The 17,154-nt window shown below is 46.2% G+C and overlaps 2 protein-coding genes across 2 annotated transcripts; both read right to left on the bottom strand.

Annotated features, from left to right (window-relative positions):
* Positions 1–323: 323 nt before the first annotated feature.
* LOC146201546 (uncharacterized) lies at positions 324–5,371 on the bottom strand. Its single transcript, XM_084598469.1, has 3 exons — positions 5,338–5,371; positions 4,736–4,949; positions 324–1,049 (listed from the first exon to the last, which is right to left on the bottom strand). Exons 1-3 carry the CDS (start codon positions 5,347–5,349, stop codon positions 466–468), a joined length of 810 nt encoding a protein of 269 aa, XP_084454595.1. The 5' UTR covers positions 5,350–5,371; the 3' UTR covers positions 324–465.
* An 8,407-nt stretch (positions 5,372–13,778) lies between these two features.
* On the bottom strand, positions 13,779–17,154 carry LOC146201545 (uncharacterized). Its single transcript, XM_084587630.1, has 2 exons — positions 16,084–17,154; positions 13,779–15,040 (listed from the first exon to the last, which is right to left on the bottom strand). The coding sequence occupies exons 1-2, from the start codon at positions 16,294–16,296 to the stop codon at positions 13,919–13,921; spliced, it is 1,335 nt and encodes a 444-aa protein (XP_084443756.1). The 5' UTR covers positions 16,297–17,154; the 3' UTR covers positions 13,779–13,918.

Genomic DNA, 17,154 nt, shown 5'->3' with positions numbered 1-17,154 from the left:
TAGATTAAGCTTTTTTTTTTTTTCATGCAAACTTTTTGCATCTAGAGCTCCCGTTTGCTCCTTAACTCTTCAACGGTCCAGTGAACACAATAGTATAATAGTGTATAAGTTTTCCTGTCTCAAGATAACTATAGCAGTGACATGCTGCAGGAAGTATTGCTTCACCTACAATAGCTATCTGGTATATGCAGTAAGGGTAAAACGGGCAACCGAAGTGACAGGCCATATTCACACATTCGCCCAGGGTGTAGGTACGCACAAACGCCACAGCCTGCCCACTCAGTGAGCTCAAACATGCACCCATGCATTCATTTAGGCATAAAGGCTAAACTACTGGGTGAAGAATATTGCGGGGAAAATTTATTTGGCTTCACCGAGGCGTGCATTTCTTTGGTAGGCTGTGCTTTCGACTGTGAACAATAAAAATATGTCGTTTGCTCAACATAACAATGTGACCAACAGGCTTCAAGCTACAACTTTAGCCTTCGTCCCAGAGCTATGACTTGACGATGCGGAACCAGCAGCCTGCTTGTTGAACTCGCTTCCATGGCTGCCTTGTCCTTTAGCGCGGTTGGAGTCCTCACTGGCGCTCACGCCGAAGCTCTTGCTATCCCCGTAAGAACTGCTGTGACCGTACGAGCTGCTGTCCGAGCCGCCCACGTTGTAGGCGAAGCTTCCTTGGCCGACCTTCTGTCCGCCTGCCTGGTTGGTGAATCCGGAGCCAGTTTGAAAGCCAGAATGACCAGAAGCTGCCGATCCATGAGCGGTTCTGAGGCCGCCTGCTATGCCTGGGCCAGCCACCACCGGTGGGGCCACGACTCCGACGCCTCCAGCGGGAGCGAGCACAGGTGCAGCGCCTGCCTGGGGCCCAACTCCTGAACCAACAGCTGCGCTAGGGTTGACAATGCCGTTTAAACCATGTGGAACGACCCCTCCTGAAGGTCCTTGACCAGATGTGGCAGCGCCAACGGCAGAATTAGTACCGGTGCCGCGGACATTTGTTGCCGCTCCGTGTGCAAGGGTTGCTCCCGAACCGAGGGCGATGGATGGATGGATGGAAAAACTTTATTTTCGTCAGAGAGCATGTATGGATGGTTCCGTGTTAGATGGCCATCAACCCATGGCTGACGGCGACCTGGGTGGCCCACTCCACGGCCCTGGTCTGGACGACCGGGTCTGAGCTGGCCAACACGGCCTCCCACTGCTCGAGGGAAGGATCACGCATAATATCCGCCGGTGGCGGTGCTATGCTACAGCTCCATAATATGTGGTCATAGGTTGCCAATTCCTGACACCATTTGCACTCCGGCTGAATGTCCGGGTAGATTTTGCTCAACACGTATGGGTTTAAGAAACATCTAGTCTGCAATCGTCGCCAGACGCATTCCTGCGCCTTCACCAATTGCTTGTCCGGGGGTGGGTAAATCCTCCGCTCAAGTTTGAAATGATTAGTAATGTCATGAAAGGATACCAGCCCATCTCTCGTGGACCTTCCCGGAACGTCCGGCTCACCTACTCGGCTGACGAAACCTCGAGCATTCATGTGAGCCGTCTCGTTCCCAGGATTCCCAGAGTGTGCTGGTACCCAGACAATTTCCGCCTCCGTAGTCCCTCGCCCCGTGGCCCGATTCAGCAATCGCGCCGCTGTGACAGATATTCTGCCCCTCGCCAAATTTCGGATGGCTGTTTTGGAATCGCTGAAGATCAAGTCAGCATTACTACTAGTAATAGCTAGTGCTATCGCCGCTTCCTCTGCAGTTTCTGGGGAGCGGGTTTTGACTGATCCGGAGGCGATCAAGCGTCCCCGCCCGTCCACCACCGCAATTGCAAATGCGTCCTTGTCCCTATACTCGGCGACATCTACATAGACTGCCCCGTTGTACTTCCCGTACTTAACATGTAAAGCTTTGGCTCTTGCCTTCCTGCGGTCCTCGTGATGTATTGGATGCATGTTCTTGGGCAAAGGTTTTATGTACAAGCCCTTGTGCATTTCCCGCCTAATCTGAATTTTAGTGTCACCAGCTGGAGCATCAACTCCAACGCCGATCCTTTCCAATATGTCCCTTCCTGCTTTTGTTTTTGAAAGCCTACCGAGCTGCATCACCAAGTGCGCCTCCCGTAGTTCTTCTAGGGTGTTGTGCACCCCTAATCCCAGCAGCCTTTCGGTAGACGCATTGTGAGGCAACCCAAGGGCCGCTTTATATGCCTGCCTAATCATAGCCTCCACCTTGCCTTTTTCCGTCGCGTCCAACTTCAAATAAGGCGTCGCATACACTATTCTACTGAGCACAAACGCCTGCACCAGCTTACACAAGTCCTTTTCCTTAACACCTCTCTTACGATTAGCGATTCTCCTGATTAACCTCACGGTAGCATTGACCGTATTTTTAAGCCTTTTCAAGGACTCGCTATTTTTCCTGTTAGTCTGCAGATACATACCCAGGATCCTGATCGTTTGAACCTCAGCGACCGGTACGCCCCCCACTTTGACCTCTAAAGGCGGTGGCGGCACATAGTGTCTCGCATGTATCCCTCTTGGCTTGTCCCTCAGCACAAAAAGCTCGGACTTGGGCTGAGAGCACGAGAGTCCTGCTTCCCCTGCTAGCTCCTCAACAATATCCACCGCGTGCTGTAGAGTTTCTTGCAAATGTGCGTCACTGCCTCTTGTTACCCAAAGAGTAATGTCATCCGCATAAAATGTATGTTTAAGTCCCGATATCCCTTGCAGCCTGGGTGGTATCTTGATCAATGCGAGATTAAATAGGAACGGCGATAATACCGACCCTTGCGGTGTCCCTCTGCCCCCCAATGGGAAGGGATCCGATTTCATTTCTCCGACTATAATCTCCGCAGTCCTACCCTCCAGAAACGATCTGATGTACCGGAAGGTTCTACCCCCCGGTCTTATGTCCGATAGGTTCCTCAATATTGCCTCATGGGTAACATTGTCAAAGGCCTTAGTTAGGTCGAGCCCCAAGATAGCCTTGGTGCCCGTGCCGTACCCAGGATCAACAACGTCTTTTTTTTAGTTGTATCATGACGTCCTGCGTTGATAAATTAGCCCTGAAACCAATCATTGTTTCAGGTATCAACTCCTTGTCCTCTACATAACCCTGAAGCCTGTTCAGGACCACATGCTCCATCAATTTGGCTAAACACGACGTTAGCGAGATGGGACGCAGATTCTCAATGCAGAGCTTCTTCCCTGCTTTAGGAATAAATGTAATCCTAGCATGCTTCCACTCTGGCGGAATCTCCCCGGCCACCCAAAATTTATTCATCAAATTCGTGAGTGCCCCTACTGACTTGAAATCCAGGTTCCTCAGCATCTTATTAGTAACCCCGTCCGGACCCGCTGCGGACGTGGTACGAAGCTGACCCATTGCAAACTCCACCTCCGCCACCGTAAAGTCTGCATCTAATTCAAGGTTTTCCTCTCCCGAGTAATCCGGCAAGCAACCGCCCGCCTCTGTGTTTATGTAACGTCTTCGGAGTTCATGTATAAACTCCCCAGTCGTGCCTTGATACCGATGCACTAACCTAGCCATTTGCCCCTTCTGCGCAGATTTGGTTGCCGTCGGGTCTAAAAGGTGCCTCAACAACTGCCATGTTTTTTTGCATCCGAATTGCCCATTCATCCGGTCACAAATCTGCCCCCACTGTTTGCACTGCAACTCCAATGTGTACGTTTCGATTTCTCGTTCTAACTTGGCCATCTTTCTACGGAGCACACCATTATGCCTTTGTTTCTTCCACCTCCGAAGGAGACTCGCATGTGCTTCCCACATGTGTAGCAATCTGGAATCAGCCGTAGAGCCCTCCTCCTCCGCTGGAACCTCTTTTGTGGTACTCTTCACGGCCTGCTTGAGTGCCTCAACCCAGGCTCCTAAGTCCTCGATTTCCCCGGTCACTGTATCATTCCTGACTTCCCGAAATCGGTCCCAGTCCGTCACTCGAGTTCCTTTCACCTTGTCTTTGTGCTTAGCAGCACTAAATATCGTTGAAAGGATATAGTGATCACTTCCCAGTGGCTGTCCCGTGTTTACCCACTTTGCATCCCTGATACCATTCACAAATGTGAGGTCTGGAGAGGTGTCTATGCTCACGCTGTTGCCTATCCTTGTATGATCTAGCGGGTTGTTCAAGATCGTCCATCGCAGGTCCTGGGCAACCTGCCAAAGTTTATTTCCCTTCGGGCTGGCTCGGATGTAGCCCCACTCCGGATGAGGCGCATTGAAATCCCCCACCACGATGAGTTGAGACCTAGCCGCTAGCCGTTGCGTCTTTATCAGGAGGTCTGGCAAGCCCACCCCCTTATCTTTTGGAGAAGAGTATACATTAAGAGCAAAGAGACTCTTATCGCCTTTTCTTTTGGGTAAAATCTCCAGCAGGACGTAGTCCTCCCTGCTGCTATCTATGGTATGCTGAATCACTGTGGTGTTACGATGGACTAGCATGGCCGTAAAGACGCTCGATACGCCCCCTCGATCAATTTCTGGTGGTGTAAATGTCTTAAATCCCGGTAATTTAACCGAGCCGCTAGCCTCCTGCAAAGCTATAATGTCCGGCTTACTATCTAGATTTTGTATGTGCAACTGCAGGTTCCCCCGCTTGCGACGGAAGCCCCTGCAGTTCCACTGCCAAACCTCAATTTGCTGGCGAGGGGCCATGGTGAGGCACTAGGTTCACTAACATCGGCTCCTGGCCGACTACGGGAGGCAATCTAGCCTCTAGCATAGCATTTGGGCGAGGATTCCGGCGTCATGACTAAGACCTCCCGGCCCACTAACTGCGCTGGTGCCGTACCCGCATGGGCATGGGGGACAAACTCCGAGCAAATTAGGGCTACTAAGGAGTCCACGGCCTTCCACTGCTGTCTCGTTCTTATTTCCGGAGCCAATGTGGTCTGCAGCCCGTGCGGTTGCGGCCAAGGCAGCAAGTACGATGATCTGAAAGCAAAATTTGGTTTTCAGTTAATCGTTTTTCTTTATTATTATAGAGAACTATTAGATGCTTACAGATCCCATGGCACAAATATAACTCCACCTTATCTACAGTAATATTTCATTCGAATGTTATTTTTTTTGAAATTTTTCATGAGTGCAATGCAATAAATACGTACTTAGAAATGCAAATCTACTTAAAAAAATAACGTGTTTAGACTTATATAGCTTAGAATGCCACAAAGCTGAAAGTGAACCAAAATATAAACAGCATTTTTTACAGCCTTAGACAATGTAAATTTATATATATATTTTTTACAGTATAGTGCTAAAATGTGGCGAAAGACGGCTATTCCTATCAGAAGTATTATTAATAATTAGGTCTCAAACTCACCGCGGTCTTCATGACTCCTCCTGTGTTCTTACGCTGTACTGTCTGTGATCCTTTTCGAGCCTGCTTTTATATAATATTTGCTTCTGTTCTTCAAGCGCAGCGTGTGTGTGTGTTGCCATTACGTTCGGCTTCAAGTTCTACGAACTGTTACGACTGCCTTCTTAGCAGTGTGATAATAGTGAGCCGTAATACCCCGATGGCTATGTCCTCTTGCTCTCATGCTTGCCTGAACATTTTGCAAGCTCTACTCGCGTAGCCCGCTCCGTCAACGGTTTGCCAAGATCAGAGAGTGGGTGGGCGGTGTTGAATTTAGATGAGTAAATGCTACCACAAAGGCCCTCAAGCGTCGCTCGCCTGTGGCATTCTACACTCGTTGTTGGCCGCAAGAAAAAGGGTTGAATTGCACACTGAATAAGCAGCATCCCATTTTTATTTTTTATTTCTTGACACTGCGGGTCGTTTCTCTGAAGAAATAAGGCAGCTGAGGTCATCTCTTTTTGCAATAATTAATATGCAACGGCCGGTGGCTTGAGTGCAGGTTGCTAAAGAGTAAATTACCTGAAATCAGTTCAAGCACAGCCTTGAAATTTGTTCTGGTTATTTTTTCTGAGTTGAAGGTCCCTCCAGTATAAATGCATAAAACTAGAGATATATCGGTACCTAATTTGATAACATTTATTATATCTTTCTCTGAAATAGTTGGGTGACGCGTGCGTCCCCAAATATTAACCCTGAAATTAGAAGCTAGAAGCTCCGGAACTAAATTTCCAGTTTCGGTTTTGCACGAAGGCGCTACATGAAGGAAGAATTACCACTAACTTATACTTCTGTCACACAGGCAAGTCCCAACTCCCTCGAACTTCTTTTCCGTAAAGTACCACGGAGGGAGTTCAGCCCTAATGGAGTTGTCGCCGTGTCACACGGCTAAAAACGATCTTCTAAGAGACGCCGTCGGGGTCCCTTTGGGCGCTGTTCGTTTTGTGTATGCATATGAAATAATCATGATTCGTAAGTTATTGCGCTCTGCAAACTCAACTAGTAACTCCCCCCTGCTATTCCTAGAACCAATGCCATAGTCACCTACTGCCTTGCCTCCTGCCTGTTTTTTCCCTACCTTGGCATTGAAGTCGCCCATTAGTACAGTATACTGCGTCTTTACTTTTCGCATTGCCGATTCTACATCTTCATAGAAGCTTTCAACTGCCTGGTCATCATAACTACATGTAGGTGCATAGGCCTGTACAACCTTCAGTTTATACCGCTTATTAAGCCTAATTACGATGCCTGCAACCCTCTCATTAATACTATAGAATTCATCTATATTACCCGCTATATACTTATTGACAAGGAAACCTACTCCTAGTTGTCGCCTCTCTGGTAAACCTCGATAACACAGTACATGCCCATCCTTCAGTACAGTATATGCCTCATTCGGCCTCCTAACCTCACTAAGCCCTATGACATCCCACTTCGTGCCCTCTAGTTCCTCTAACAGCACTGCTAAACTAGCTTCACTAGCTAGGGTTCTAGCATTAAACGTTGCCAGGGTCAGTTTCCAATGGCGGCCTGTCCAGCGGAACTTACGAATCATGAATACCTTCTTCAGCAAACGGAAGAACCGAAAATGGACATGGAAAAGTCCTAACGGAGAGACTAAAAATGAAATCGACTTCATAATGTGTTCAACCCCCGCCATTGTGCAGGATGTAGAGGTAATCGGGAAAGTTCGATGTAGTGACCACAGGATGGTGAGGTCCCGAATTAGCCTAAATCTGAAGAAGGAACGCAATAGATTAGTAAGAAAGAAACCCATCAACGAATTAGCGGTGAGGGGGAGGGCAGAAGAGTTCAGGATCTCGCTACAGAATAGGTATTCAGCTCTAACTGAGGATGGCGACATTACCCTAGAGGCAAGGAACAATAATTTCAGAGATATCATTACTGAGTGCGCGGTAGAAGTAGGCGGTAGGATAGTTAGAGAGGATACCGGTAAGCTGTCTAAGGAGACGAAAGATTTGATTAAGAAACGGCAGAGTATGAAAGCTTCCAATCCAACAGACCAGATCGAATTGGCCGAGATATCAAAGCTAATCAATAAGCGCAAGGTGGCCGATATAAGGAAGTATAACATGGAGAAAATTGAGCATGCTGTAAAGAACGGGGGAAGCCTTAAAGCGGTAAAGAAGAAATTGGGCATAGGCAAAAACCAGATGTATGCGATAAGGGACAAGGCGGGCAACGTCACCACTAATATGGACAAGATAGTCAAAGTAGCCGAGGAGTTCTATACAGATCTCTACAGTAGCCAAAGTAGTCAGGACCGTAATGAGATTGGCGGTAGGGAAAAACAGTCAGACGTTCCACCAGTGACGAAGGACGAGGTCAAGAAAGCACTAGAAACTATGAAAAGGGGGAAATCAGCTGGAGAGGATCAGATAACTACAGATTTGCTGAAGGACGGGGGGGATATCGTGCTAGAAAAACTGGCCACCCTGTATACGCAGTGCCTGGTGTCATCGACGGTACCGGAAGCATAGAAGAATGCAAACATTATCCTCATTCACAAGAAAGGGGACTCTAAGGACCTTAAAAATTACAGACCAATCAGCTTACTGTCTGTTACGTATAAGGTATTTACTAAGGTAATCACTAATAGAATCAGGACAACCTTAGACTGCAATCAAGCAAAGGATCAAGCAGGGTTTCGGAAACGGTACTCTACTATCGATCATATCCATACCATCAATCAGGTGATAGAAAAATGCGCGGAATATAACCAGCCCTTATACATAGCATTCATTGATTACGAAAAAGCATTTGACTCAGTTGAAACCTCGGCGGTGATGCACGCATTGCGAAATCAGGGGGTAGACGAGCCGTACGTGAAAGTGCTGGAAGATATATATAGTGGCTGCACAGCAACCATAGTTCTGCATAAAGAAAGTAACAAAATTCCCATAAAGAAAGGTGTTAGGCAAGGAGACACAATCTCCCCAGTACTATTCACAGCTTGTTTAGAGGAAGTATTCAGAGACTTGGAATGGGAGCAGTTAGGGATAAGGCTAGATGGAGAATACCTCAGTAATCTGCGATTTGCTGATGACATTGCCTTGCTAAGCAACTCGGGAGATGAACTGCAAATAATGATTGATGACCTAGACAGGAAAAGTAGAAAGGTAGGCTTGAAAATCAATATGCAGAAGACTAAGGTAATGTTCAACAGCCTCGGGAAGGAACAGGAGTTTACATTAGGTAGCGAAATACTGGAAGTAGTAGGCGAATATATCTACTTAGGACAGGTAGTAACCGCAGATCCGGACCATGAAAAGGAAATAACAAGAAGAATAAGATTGGGATGGAGCGCATTTGGCAAGCACTCGCAGATTATGACTAGCAGCTTACCGGTATCGCTCAAGAGGAAAGTATACAACAGTTGCATCTTGCCTGCACTCACCTATGGGGCTGAAACGTGGAGGCTAACCAAGAGAGTTCTACTTAAGTTGAGGACAACCCAGAGGGCTATGGAACGAAAAATGGTAGGGGTAACATTAAGAGATAGAAAGCGTGCAGAGTGGGTCAGAGAAATAACTCAAGTTAACGACATTCTAGTGGAAATTAAGAAGAAGAAATGGACATGGGCAGGACATGTAGTGCGAAGAGAGGATAACCGATGGTCGCTGAGGGTAACAAACTGGATTCCAAGGGAAGGAAAGCGTAGCAGGGGGCGACAGAAAGTTAGGTGGGCGGATGAGATTAAGAAGTTCGCAGGGGTCAAGTGGATGCAGCTAGCACAGAACCGGGTTAAGTGGAGAGATATGGGAGAGGCCTTCGCCCTGCAGTGGGTATAATCGGGCTGATGATGATGATGATGATGATGATGATGATGATGATGATGATGATGATGAAATAATCAAGTAAAACATGTAAAATAATTTTAGATGCTTTATTTTCAACAGTTTGAATTAAATTTAAAATATAAATGTATTATTCATTCATTTGAAAGTAATGCGCTGTTATATTCACTAGAATAGCGTGTTTGTCTGTTCTACTGGCCACAGTGTGGTTGCAATATTCTTGCGTGCATGCTTGGACATTTGCTTGTTTACTTTTTTCCATGCTTTGCGTTGTGCTACATTATTACAATTAGTTATAAGCGCAAAATTAATGCATAAGTGTTTTTTTTTTACCTGCACTGATACTCATGGGGAACCAGAGTATACTCCCTTTTCCTGCTCGAGGGAGATGATCGGAACTCCTTGCGCTAGGAACTTCCTTAAACTTCCTTTCCTAATGGACTGACGTGTGACGCGGCGCATATCTCCATTGAGATAAAGACCACCTTCCTTGGTTGAAGGGAGTTGAAAGGAGTTCAGCCGTGCCCGTGTGATAACAGTATTACAGAAACGAAACAATCTCGGGAAGCTTAAGCCCCGCTTCAAAGGTATGACATTACATATAGATGTATTGGGTCTCTTCAGCGGCATGGGGTCTACTTTGCATAGTACTTCGTGGAATTGTTCATATTATTATTTTTATTTACCACATATACACAAGGCCGGCGTCGAATCAAGTTGTGAATGAACGTGTCTTAATGGCCTAACGTTATCGTGCCTGACGGCGACCCAAAAGTCGTAATTTCAATTCCTAATTACCCCAATGTTCCTTTTCAGCGCAATTGAGTGACTTCATATTTTTACAAGTAATAATGACGTCTAGGTCGTGTTGTGGTCTTATAGCCACAATTTACCTGTTTAATCACATTCAGTTATTTGTGACTTCAGGACCCTCTCGATGAATGTAGACTTTTCCAACACAAAGACGCCGACATCGCACTGTTTACCGCTATATTGCAGTCTTAAAGCCCTCGCGTTCAAAATATGCCAAAGCAAATATTATATCTGTCGAATTTTTTTTGCCGACTATCTCTACAGTACGGAACTGCATACGCGGAAAGCTTGAACACGCTCTGCTTTGAAAATAAAATGTTAATATAATTTCTTTATATTTGCCCATCTGCTTCTTGCTCTCCTCACAGGTTCAAACATATTAAAACAGCACAAGAATAGTTCTATTAAAAACTGGTGACATGAATTCCGGCTACTGCAGAAATGTTGCTATTTACTGGCTTTTAAAATCATGGTATAGTTTTTTGCTGCCAAACATTCAGTGCCCCTCTACAAATGTTTAATTGGGTCCTTTGTTTTTTCTTATTACAGAACAAGGTATCGGTTTCATCAGTCGCTAAATCTTTCGGTGTCAGGATGCGGTATGTTTTCATGTAAAGTGGCCACCAATGAAAAAAATATATTGTAACCTTTTGGGGCTCGACAGCTGGGGCTAAGCCCTCTAATATTAAAATTAAAATTGCTCTTCACTTTGGAGAAACCCTGTATGATAAAGAAGTCTCCATTGCTTTAGCGACCTAGAATTATGATTCCCAACTCTACAAACCTCCAAATCACAAAATATAAAAAAAGTATTTGGGTTGCCAACGTGTTACCGTAACCAGCGAAAAGATAAGGATTCGGTCAGAAAGCTAAGATTCAAGAGGATTCGGTCAGAACTTCGGGGCAATGAAATAAGATATTGCAGTTGCTGGAAAGCGTAACCAAGAAGCTCTTGTACCAGTGCGGACAAAAGTAAACGGAGCATGCTATTTCCATCTAAAATTTTTCACGCGTTGCATAATTGAAACTGAAAGTCATTGTATTTGCGAAACAGTTGTAGACGCCAGTGCTCTTTCACTTGAATAAATATTGTTTTCTTATCGCCAATGCAGAAGGCTTGATTTTAAGTTGAACGAAAAGGCGTGCTCCGTTTATTAATGTCCGCTCCTGCTCATATTTTAGAAAACAGGATGAAGCCAGACTTATGTGGTCAAAAGTGAGCCTTTTCGTGCTAAAATAAAAAAAAATATATTTCACACTGGGGTGAAATATGGGGCATAGAAAAATGTTGCGGAGCCTTCTTAGTCTCTTGGGACGTGTAGTTAAAATTCATGAATGGTTCGCCAATGAAAATGCCTATATTAAGAAATTGACTTTTCTGGCCATGAAGAATCAAAACCTAGTCTCTCGAGACCCAGCTTTCGGGCGTGGTGCTGCGGCCCGGAGTCTGCGCAGGTAGCGCACGTTTGTAACAGTATGGAAGTAAGCAGGAAGTGAACGCTTGAACTCCATGGTGAGGGTGGCGTGCTCATTTTTGGACATCTACAACTGCATATGGCGACGCCAAAAAAAACTAAGCTTTCTTCTTTTGCCTTAGAGCAGACTTGCTTTAGCGTTGACTGACGATCAAATTTGAGATTTTTCTTTGACAAATATATTTCACTCAAGAGGTCAATGAGTCATTATCATCCACCAGGAAAACGTCGCACGGCTTCAGGTAGAAGACCGCGCAGCTTTCAGAAAAACGTTGTTGAAGGAAGTATAGCTCTATTCAAGGTCCAAACCCTGACTACTGCCTGTCACTAATCTCTTATTTCGTGCCTCTGTTGTGTATCACGTATTAATTAGAATGCAGTTAAGCTACCACATTATGGGAAATATCACCATGTATAGCCCAGTTGTAACCAAGCCGTACGAATAGGCCCGCGAAGCCGATATGGGTGCTGTGCCTAATTCGGGACCCAAGAGCTCTGGATAGTTCTATTCCCATCTCACCCTTTGTAAAGGTCCTTCCAACTCAACCTTCATCTGGTCTTGGGGCGTCAAACAACCCGCCTACCAATCAGTCTTCAGCCATGCCACCTGCCAACTACTGTATTCAGTGGCATGCTCGGGATTTTAACGAAAAACAACTACTACCCGCATTTTTGGATTTCGCCGAGGTGGATGTGAATCATCATTCGAGCAGCTGCTCCAAAAACAAAAAAAAAAAAATCACTGAGGTTTCACGCTGCTAAACCTAGTTACGCGAAGAGAAAGCGTGATTTTGCTTTTTTTTTTACTTTGGTTAGGCTTAGGTTTAGACAAGGGCAGACGTGATTTGGCTGTGATTAAATTGCAGAGGCTATATGGTGTCGGAAATAACACGTGATGCTGTATCTGTCGTAAAATGTCAAGGTCGAAGGTCAAACGTCAGGGGGGGGGGGGGGGGGGGTACACCGTAGGTGTTACCGTGGTTAAGCTATATAGCCCCATTGTGACCTCTGCTCGTTGAAGGTCATGCGGCCGGACAGGTTGATCTTGTCCGATGCACAGCGTAGTGAAGCTTTGGGTTTAAAAGCTCGCCGCCAGTTGTGTTTTCAAACCAGGCCGATGCAAGAACATAAACTGCACAGACCTCAGCTTAAAAGGCCCTTGACACAGCTGGTTCTTCACGTATAAGGTGTCAGTTGTTTTTTTGTCTTTTCTGAGGACACATGGCAGATACCCATTGAGGGGGGGGGGGGAGGGGAATACAACGGTTTAGTGGAGGCACAAGGAATAAATACTTGATCGGGACTTAGGCTGTACCAAATATAAACTGTGGGCCACTCCACATAGCCTATAGTCGTCCTTTCCCCTTCTGGAAAAACGCGACGTCGAGCCATGCTCAAGCTTTGTCGCTGACGTGTGCTGGGGCGCCATCTTGATCTTGTCTGCAACCACATATCAGTTTAGCTACCCTGGGGAGTAGTAGATGAAAAATAAAATCTTAAACTGATCATTTTATTATTTTTGACGTAACTCGCTTTGTGCCGGTGTCTGCTATAAACACAGAAGTCTGAGCAAAACAACACTGAACACTGTTGAGCAGATCTAAAGATCAGCTGGCACTGGTACGGCCGCACATTATTTAGGCGAAATTTGTCTCATTTTACAGCAGTAAGCAAGGAGTATATGTGTGCATCTGCACTTCTTGAAAACTTGCCCGGCCTCTGTATGCACCAGTTTGGTTAGGAAATCTGAGTCGTCTTGTAAATTCCTAAGAATCGAATTGGCACAATAGGCCCTGTTTTTCAAGTCCCGCTGTCCCATGTTTTGAAGCAGGTACATGTGGTACGCTGACAGATGGTTCTTCGGCAGCCTCCTCCATCCTGATGACTTTGATGCAGTGGTATAACAGTCCTTGCTGAGGACGCTGGCTTGAGGGTCCGAAGGAGAAGAACAGCTACAAACCGCTTTTCTCGGTGCCTTCACCCAGAAGTGTCACGTAATAACAATGTTGATGTCACTCTCGGTTCGGCTGGTGGCACAACAGAGCAAGTTTTCAATATTAAAGTTACCTTTCAGTATGCCAAAGATAGAAGAGTCATAAGTAAGATTTTTCTTGATACTGGGAAGACCGAAATCAAAGAAAGGGCGAAAAGAGAGCGTGATGATTTGACGTATAAGATAAAAAATATCACCATTTCATGCTCCAGCAGTCAGCAGAGCTAACAGCACTTTGACTGGGACAGAGAAAAGTAAATCGACATCGCACAATATTTTTTATGGCATTTTATTAACCTAGTTTCTCTGGCTTCTTACTCTTCTTCAGGTTAAAAGCAACAAATGGGTTAACACATGCGTAGCGCTCAATTCTTTGTCGAAGCAAGATTGTCCATTCGTTAGCTTTTTCTTTGGGTCTCACTGCAGATAGCTGAAACAAGTTAAAATCAGTCCACTACTTCTGTCTTCGTTCCGGAGCTGTGACTAGATGCCTGGGAACCGGCTGCCTTCGTCTTAAACTCGCTTCCATGGCTACCTTGCCCCTGTGCGCGATTGAAACCTTCGCTGGCGCTCACTCCGAAGCTCTTGGAATCCCCGTACGAACTGCTGTGGCCATACGAGCTGCTATCTGAGCCACCCACATTGTAGGCGAAACTCCCTTGGCCGGCCTTCTGTCCACCTGCCTTGTTGGCAAATCCAGAGCCTCTTTCAAAGCCAGAGTAGCCGGAAGCTTCCGCCGTATGACCAGTGCCAGTGCCGGCTCCAACGCCCACACCAGGAATCAGAGGTATTCCACCAGCGCCTCCACCGCTGACCAAGCCTGAACCTCGGATAGCACCTGGAAGAACAACACCCTCGATTCCGGGACGAATACCTGCACCAGAAGTTACGACTGCCCCTCCGTGTCCGGGCTTGGGAACGGCGCCGACTCCATGTGCTCCTAGAGAGAAACCGGCGCCACCAGAGCCAGAGGCGTGCACGCCTGCGCCTGACAGTCCAGTGGACGCATAGGGTCTGATTCCCACGCCTGCACCTTCCTTGGTGGCGAACGCAGAGCCAGTCTCAAAGTTCTTGTTGCCGGATGCCCCCGCTCCATATCCAGCGCCACTTCCAATCCCTGGGCCGACAACCACCGGCGTTCCGACGACACCGGCACCTTCTCCGCTGACCGAAGCTGGGCCACGTTGAGCGCCTCCAATGCCACCGGCGGCACCAAGGCCTGCCCCATCTACCACGTGTCCGACTTTGAGTGCGGACCCAGCCTTATGTAGTCCGAGAGCGAGACCCACTCCATGGGCTCCAGAACCGTGTACACGGGCTCCTGAATGCCCAGCAGACGCTATGGGAAGAACCGCGGCGCCAGAACCTAGCGATGCACCGCTCCCCAGTGCTGCTCTGACTCCACTGGCGGCACCGCTACCGTAGTTGCATGGACACGGTGGACAGCTACCAACCGCGGCAATGCTTCTCAGGGGAAATCCTCGCCCTTCGATTTTAGTCGTTTTGCCGGCATCTTTGTCTGCCAAGACAGGAACAGAGCTCAGTGCAAGGACGGTTATAAAAGTGACCTGCGAAAAAAAAAAAGCAGGCATAAGAAGAGTAAATGCAATCTACACTTTCAAAACTTTCAAAACTCTTGCTCAGTTCTTCGCGAAAATATTGTGGTCGGTCGGTTACCTTATTTTTACCGCTAAGATGTTTTTTAATTTTCAATACGCTTCAAATTTCGGGACATATTCAGGTTACTTTCAAATTAGAACGAATCAACATAGTTGCAACACGTTGCAGAATAGCTAGTTTAAGCAGCGTATATCATCATTTGTGGGCTGAATGTAATAAATAAGAGCCCGTAAAGCGCATTCAGGCGCACCTTGAGCACCATAGTTAATCGAAATTTATCCTGAGCCCTCCAATAGCGAGTATTTAGACCATGTCTTGCTTTCTCGACGTTAACACCGCTATCGTACTATACCCTACTATATTAAAATATGCAAATTAGCAATAAATTATGCCATATAAAATGTCCGTGAAAATTCTGACAGTTTTCATCCTAACATTATCGCTCTAAGTAACGCAGTGCTGGAGAGGCCGGACTGTCTCAGGCTTATTGCCTCTGATTTTTCAGCAACTCTTAAATCTGCGGCACAAAACTTGTTCTGTTCAGGCTGCATCATTGTGCTGCATTTCAATGACAATTATTTCCTTTATTGTTGTTTGAGAACTGACGGAAAAATGGAGAGTCCGAAAACTGTCGCAAGGGACAGATCTCGATAAGTGATTTTGCCTTATGACTTCTTTAATAGGATGTATATAAGGAGGGCAATAGAATTACAGCGTGTATTAAATATGAAATGCTTTGTCGATACAGGCCAATGTTTCCCATTGTTGTGTGCACTGACGGTAAAAAAGCGCTCAATAATGGGATCAAGATCAAATGAGGGGCTATATACAACTTCATATTAGCCAAATAACAAATTCAGCGTCGGCATCTCGCTCATCTTTCTATGCATGTATTGCAGAATTAAACGGTTCCGAAAAAATACAGCCATCTGCAAAAAAGGGAGCAGCGCAAACATTTCCGATTCGGAAGGTTGCTAAAACGTTTACTTACAATGAACTCCATCTTTTCTTCTCGCGATAGCGTGCTTGTGTGCCTTTCAGTTGTTCGAGTCTGCTTATATATTCTCAAAGAGCCAGCCCCTTTGCAACGTTCGCTTTCGATTACGGAGAACACTGAAGCAATGCTGCCACACGCTTTCTCGGAAGTCAAGCACCCTTCTTTTCCTTGGCGCTTTCCAGTAGGTTCCGGGTGGCAATTATTCATGTTACCAGGCGATTTCGGCGTTGGTGTTCACTTGCCGTGGGCAGACACTGTACCATGCGGAGCGTTTTAATTTCAAGCCATTCGCACAGCGTGTCGCAAGTTTCCAGTGTATTATCTTGCATGGCGGAAGGTGAACATGTCGTGATCATCACACCGTTTTGCTCATCGCCGTGTTGACGTTCAGAAACAGAGTTCCGTCTCCAAACCTGGGACAGGAAAAAAAAAGCAAGAAATCAACAAAGGCATATACGTTGAGCGGAAAAAAAAGGGGAGTAGTGTTTTTTAGAAGAATTGTGCAAATTATGTCATCGAAGTCATACCCACATTTCACGAAAGCTCGCATGCAGGCAATTTTTCTCAGCAACATGGAGCCCTTGTAGTAGTAGTGAAGACGGCCCGCCGTCTCCAAAAAATATTAGCTTTTGCTCCGAAATGACGAGCCAGCTTCACGAATGAGCTTGACCACCAGACTCGCCCTACAACTAAAATCAACTAGAAGCCCCCTTCCCTTGCAGACAGTACGCACTTTTTGTGGAAGTGAAAAAAGAGGGCATTGTCCCTTAATTAAAATGGGCCTGAATTCGGACGAACGCCACCTACCTTCAAGAGCTGAGACGGATGAGTCGCCCTCACTATAGTTTTGAAGTCTGCGCTTATTTTTTCTTAAGCTTAGGGGACAGTGGTATTAACTTGTGTATCTTTCAATTGGTTTCCCCGACCCACGTTGATGGGGTGACCGTATGGATTTTAGGGGATATGGAGCACATGCCGTTTTTCTTTTTGCGTCCAGAATGGCAGGTTCTGGTTTGGGAACAAGATGTCTCGGTTATTTCTTACATATTTAGTGTCATTTTTCTC

The sequence above is a fragment of the Amblyomma maculatum genome, chromosome 1 (assembly GCF_055883805.1).
Source record: "Amblyomma maculatum isolate TAMU_Amacu chromosome 1, ASM5588380v1, whole genome shotgun sequence".
NCBI classification, from domain to species: Eukaryota; Metazoa; Arthropoda; class Arachnida; order Ixodida; family Ixodidae; genus Amblyomma; species Amblyomma maculatum.
This window is presented reverse-complemented; position numbering and strand designations above follow the sequence as displayed.

Coding starts and splice junctions, on each gene's coding strand:
- LOC146201545 (XM_084587630.1), bottom strand. CDS start 16,296: ATGAATAATTGCCACCCGGAACCTACTGGAAAGCGCCAAGGAAAAGAA. Junction 15,041..16,083: donor AAGAAAAGATGGAGTTCATT/GTAAGTAAACGT, acceptor TTTTTTTCGCAG/GTCACTTTTATAACCGTCCT.
- LOC146201546 (XM_084598469.1), bottom strand. Junction 1,050..4,735: donor AATCCTCGCCCAAATGCTAT/GCTAGAGGCTAG, acceptor TTTCCATCCATC/CATCCATCGCCCTCGGTTCG.